Source organism: Triticum aestivum, chromosome 6B (genome assembly GCF_018294505.1).
Source record: "Triticum aestivum cultivar Chinese Spring chromosome 6B, IWGSC CS RefSeq v2.1, whole genome shotgun sequence".
Lineage (NCBI taxonomy): Eukaryota > Viridiplantae > Streptophyta > Magnoliopsida > Poales > Poaceae > Triticum > Triticum aestivum.
The window spans coordinates 710,178,266-710,184,113 of NC_057810.1; the positions used below are offsets into that span (position 1 = coordinate 710,178,266).

The 5,848-nt window shown below is 45.3% G+C and overlaps 1 protein-coding gene across 1 annotated transcript; it reads right to left on the reverse strand.

Moving 5' to 3' along the window:
* Positions 1-1,319: 1,319 nt before the first annotated feature.
* On the reverse strand, positions 1,320-5,539 carry LOC123135071 (putative ripening-related protein 6). The gene is made up of 2 exons (XM_044554191.1): positions 5,462-5,539; positions 1,320-1,844 (listed from the first exon to the last, which is right to left on the reverse strand). The coding sequence occupies exon 2, from the start codon at positions 1,818-1,820 to the stop codon at positions 1,491-1,493; it is 330 nt and encodes a 109-aa protein (XP_044410126.1). The 5' UTR covers positions 1,821-1,844; positions 5,462-5,539; the 3' UTR covers positions 1,320-1,490.
* Positions 5,540-5,848: the final 309 nt, after the last annotated feature.

Genomic DNA, 5,848 nt, shown 5'->3' on the forward strand with positions numbered 1-5,848 from the left:
ATATTGCACAAGGGAACGTTTAAAACTTTAAAAACAAATCTCATTGACCATCAACTACTCCCAACACCAAGACATATAAAGACTCTGGAAAAACTAATCAAATCCTAGACATAAAATACTTTTGGATCAGTGAACAGTTTTTCGAATAGACAAACATTTTTTTGTTTGAAATTTTTTTTTCTCATAAAAATCATGAACGTTAGTCTTGTTTACAACTTTTTTGAATGTACGAACCGGTTTCATATTTATAACATTTTTTGACTCAACAAACTTTTTTTGAATCTATGAACTTTTTTTTAAATTGGGGAACAAAACAAAAAAAACAAATATTTATTATTATTATTGTGAACATTTTCTAAAACTTTATGGACATTTTTTGAGATTCCCGAATATGTTTTGAATACATGATCATTTTGTCAAAATCATGAACATGATTTTATTTCCCGACCATTTTTTACAAATTGTGATTTTTTTTATAATTTTGCAACAGTTTTGCAAACCTTTTGAATCTGCAAACTTTGTATGATTTTCTAAACATTTTTGAATTCACATATATTTAATGTTTTTTATCAAACTTATTTTTTTTGAAAACTCAAAACTTTTAAAATATTAAAATCAGGAATTAATTTAAAGAAGAAAGAAAACAGAATGAGAAAAGAAAAGACAAAAAGTAAAATGAGAAAAAACAGGGGAGTGAAGCCCCTCACATGAGCCGGCCCATGAACATGCGTAAGAAAAGAAAGTGAATAATTGTGGAAATTGGGGATCGAACCCTGGTCTTGCCGCTAAAAGAGCAATTGGCCAACCACTCTACTGCTATTAGTTCTGTCCCATCTACTCGTTGCGCCACTATAAGACAACAAAAGAGGCGTTGATTTTTGTCCGAAAAATTAAATCGTTTTTTCACTTACGGGTGGCATTGGTGGGTAATTTTAACCAATTTAAAGGGTAATTTTAATGACGAACGACCAGAAGCGATAGCCGTTTTATTAGTATAGGTAAAGAGGTAAAGATATTATAGGTAAAGATTAGCTTCTGGAGCTGTACGGCTCCATGGCTAGTATCTTAATTTTTTGCGATTAAAAAAACTTTCGATAAGGCGACACATGTAGAACTATGTGCATGTCACGGTCCACATATCTAGGCCAACTAAGTTTGGACGGAGGTCTCCCGACTGGTGTCTCGTTTTCTTGTTATATTACTTCATTCATTCTTTGAAAGTTGTAGGATTGCTGCCTTCATTATTTAAGCTTTAAAGGAAAAGGAAAGTAGCGAATTGGGAGAATAAATACAAGGGAAGAAATACATACATATCAAACTCACAGAAGGAAGCACATTATTATAGCAAACTGAGATCGTTTCAAACAGACTAATTATAGTACCATTACGAACTTCACACTGATTAACACTTGGTATATAAAATAGATTATCCGCACACATCATGCATGTACGCATGCACATTATTGAGGTTAAAACCAGATGATTCAGATTTACCAGATTACGTCCGACCAGGTGACGGATACCTCGCCGACGCTGGTATCGAGCCCAAGTGCCTCCCACACAGCGACGGACGTGCTGATCTCGTTAGTGCGGCAGCCGTCACCGGTGCCGCACTCGTCCACGACCCTAGCCTCATGGGATCGCCCGTTGGAGCTATTGACGCTGATCAGCTTCCCGCACCGGGCGCCGTTCTCATACCACGCCGTGGTCAGCGCCACCAGGAAGAGGTCATCGCTGTGATACTGGCCGTCGCACGCCGCCGGCCCGCCCTCTTCTCCTTGCTGGAAGCCGTTCAATGACATCACCGCCGGCTGGTCCATGGCCCACCCAGCTGCGCCGGACACCTGCAGAAACACAAGGATGCCAAGGATTACCACCGCCTTGCAAGTGCTCGCCATAGTGATTCAGCGATAAAAGCTCCTGCTTGCGTTTATAAGCTAGCTTAGCTTGCCGTTGCCCTCCCTGTGTATGTGTGCTTTGCTTTCTCTCAAGGCTGTTGGTTGAAGGGCTTTATGTAGGCTCGTGTTGCAGCCTGGGACAAAGCTATGTACGTAATCACACACGTGATGTGCGTGCCGCCCTCGTGTGGCTCATCAAAGATCTTTGCATTGTTAAGACCACGCATGTTGTTGGATCTCATATTGCCAAAAAAAGATGGAGTGTTGCAATCCAACTTCAATCTAATAAATTAATATTGCACAACAAACAAAGATGACCGAGGGCAAGATCGAGACGAGTGCGTGCAGTAATCTAGGTGTACATTGACAGGAAAAAACAGTTGGTCAAATAAAAGGTCATCCAGGTGGCGCCAATTTGTATATGCCATGTGCTACCGTCCACATGTTTCGTAGTTGGCTTTGTGGCATCGATAACATGTTCAGCGTACATATAAGGGTATAAATGCCCGCTTGATTTACTCATTGTGGGTATGTAGAAATAATATGCTTTTTAGTTTCAAGACTGCCACGTATTATAGTCTGTTGATTCCATATTAGAGAGTCCGTGCGTGTAGCAAAGCCCCGTATATAGTACCGTTTGTGGAGTTTGTGAACTAGGTAGTTTATAACTACTAAGGGCATCTCCAAGGCGGACCCACAAACTGACAGCATCAGGCGGGACAGCGCTGTCCAGCCTCGAAAGCCATCCAACGCGGACCTGTATCGGTCTGCGGGGCGATTTCCCCGCAAACTAGAGACAAAAGTTAGGGACCTTTGCAGGAGTTCAGAAACGCGAAACGTAGGAATCTCACACCCTCTGCCCACTCAAAACCCTTCCCAGACCCGCGACTCCATCCTCCCCATTTTCTCTCCTTCCTTCTTTCTCTTTTTCCTTCACCGCTGCTCCACCACCCCGGCCACCACGCCACACTCCTGCTGGGGCTCTACGTCTCCGTCACCTTCAGTGCTCCAACAAGGCTCCACCCCGCTTCTCCTCTGCCTCCATTCAACTCCTGTTTTCCGACCGTCCCGTGAGGTACCATCCGCTACTGCTATTCTCACCATGCTCAGCAACCGCTCGATGAATCATCGGAGCTAAAAACAGTTGTCCCTTCTTCTTTCTAGCAATGGATTCCGATTTGGAGTACATATACAAGCAGTATGTGGAGTCATCTGATGGCTCGTCGGATGAGGAGGAGTACCCCGATGAGACGGTAGCGGTGGGAGGGAGGGGGCGCTCGGCAGCGAGGAGATGGAGGGGCCGCCTCGGTCGCCTCACTCGGGAGGCGATGCGGGGCGTGCGGGAGGGAGAGAGTGTGTGAGGTCATCCATATGTAATTATGCATCCACTTGTCCTTTTTGTCAAACATTTGTTTCATGCGTGTCCTCTTTTTTTCTCTAAGGTTGTTGCATGCGACATTTCAAGCGCCCGTCATTTATGTAACAATAGTTATAATTTTCCCTTCCTCCCAACATGTCATTGCATGCATCCATCATTCCCAGTTGTATTGTAATGTTTTGGAAATTTAAAGTTTCTATTTCGTCACCCATATGTAAACCTGTATACATGTTTCTCTCTGTGTGTCTCTCTTTCTTCTAGTGTTACATTGTTATTTCATTCACGGTCTAGTTTTTTAAGATGTTATTGACTCCATGAATATTTTCCTAGCACAGTTTTCATTTTTATCGTTTTGACGAAGTAGGGATGCTGCTTTAATTATTTTTAGATTTAAAGGAAAAGGAAAATGCCGAATTTGGGAGAATTTGTACTTATAAGGAGAAAAATGCAGACCAAGCTTACACGACTGTAATTCTGGGCTACGCCGAGTGCCACAGACACTCGGCAAAGGGCCGAAACCGCCGGCAAAGCCTTTGCCGAGTGTCACCCTCGGCAAAAGCCACCCGGCGTACACCTCTTCGGCAAACAGAAGTTTGCCGAGAGCTAGAACACGGGCACTCAGCAAAGACTTTGCCGAGAGCCAAACAGTATCACTCGGCAAAACAAAGTAGCTAACGGATAGCAGACGGTGACGGCGGTTCCTGACACGTGGGACCAGGGGAGCAGGCCGAGGGCCTTCTTTGTCGAGTGCCACTCTCGGCAAAGAGAGCCAGTAGGTGGCTGACACGTGTCAGCTCCTGACATGCGGGACCAGGCGAACAGACCGAGGGCCAACTTTGCCGAGAGCCACTCTCGGCAAAGCAACCCAGTAGGTGGCTGACACGTGTCAGCTCCTGACACATGGGACCAGGCGAGCAGGCCGAGGGCCTTCTTTGCCGAGTGCCACTCTCGGCAAAGCCACCCAGTAGGTGGCTGACACGTGTCCGCTCCTGACATGTGGGACCAGGCGAACAGGCCGAGTGCCAACTTTGCGAGAGCCACTCTTGGTAAAGCCACTCAATAGGTGGCTAACACGTGTCAGCTCTTGACATGTGGGATCAGGAGAACAGGCCGAGGGTCAACTTTGCCGAGTGCCACTCTCGGCAAAGGGAGCCAGTAGCAGGCTGACACGTGTCAGCTTCCGACATGTGGGACCAGGAGAAACAGGCCGAGGGTCATCTTTGCCGAGTGCCACGCTCGGCAAACTCTATCTTTATCGAGTGTGGCTCTCGGCAAACCGAGCCAATAGGGGAGGGCCACGTTACTTCTCCTAAAAGCCGTGAAAATACTTTGCCGAGAGCCACTGTCGGCAATGCTTTTTCCTTTACCGAGAGGCCTCTCGGCAAAGTTGCCAGGAGGGCTACAGGTTATTATCCTTTACCGAGAGCCCTCTCGGTAAAGGTGTCAGGGTATACTGTTTGGTATACGTTTACCGAGAGGCCTCTCGGTAAAGGTGCATTCTGGTCCAGTTTCACAGTCATTGCCGAGAGCCGCCCTCGGCAATGGTGTGCCCAGGAGCCTTTTGTCCCTGTTTCTGTTTCTTTCCTGCAGCGAAACATATACAACAGCATATAGTTCGCAGCATACAGGAGAAACAGGCCGAGGGCCCTGTGCGAAACAAAAAAATGAGGCCCTATGTCACAAAGAAAATGAACTAACGAGCAATTATAGTATATATTTTTCGCAGAAAAAAATTGTAAGGATAGAAGGATCAACAGACTGATTACCAGATGACACTTGCGGTGCTTTTTGTTAACAAATCTGTCCATACCACCTTTATTTATTAATTAAATTTTGTTCTTGTGCTTTTCTCTCATGCTTGGAGGCACCAGACTCATGTTTCCCCATGATGACTCAAATCCGTATATTAAAACACAAGATAAAGAAGATGAATAAAATAAAATTGAAGTTATATAGTAGCATAAATCAATTCAAGTTGGAGATCATGCATCAATGTTTGTCATTAGATTAGTCGTATAATTCACATAGTTTTGGGTCATGTGATCTTTAATCAAGGAGGTAAGAAATAAGTACCAATCTCTAACGAAGTAACGATCCCTGCCAATAATTAATTACAAAATTAAGAATTAGGAGCAGGAATCGAAGTTGATCGAAAAGAAGGACTCGCTAAGTAGCTAGTAAGCACCTGGCAGGAGGCTAGAGTCGGTCATCGATCAGTCCAAATTTGAGAGAGGACAGAGGAGCCGAGGAAGGCAACGGCGGCGATGAGACGAGGCGATTGATCTAATGACCAGGCGATGGGACGTTCCTATCCTCCCCCGATCCCGTTTCTACGCTGGTCGCTGTCTCGTTGTCGCTCGATCGATGGGATGCACTCGTGGCCTCGTCGCTATACTTCAACTCCAGCCCAGAGTGAGAGCGAGAGAGCCCACTACAGCACCCAGCAGCCCAGCAGGGCATATTTTTTTTAATACTAGGCCTATGTAAAAAATTTGAGGCCCTGTGCAGCCCGCATGTTTTGCACCACTGTGGACCCGGCCCTGGGCCAGATACACAAATGCACATAACATAC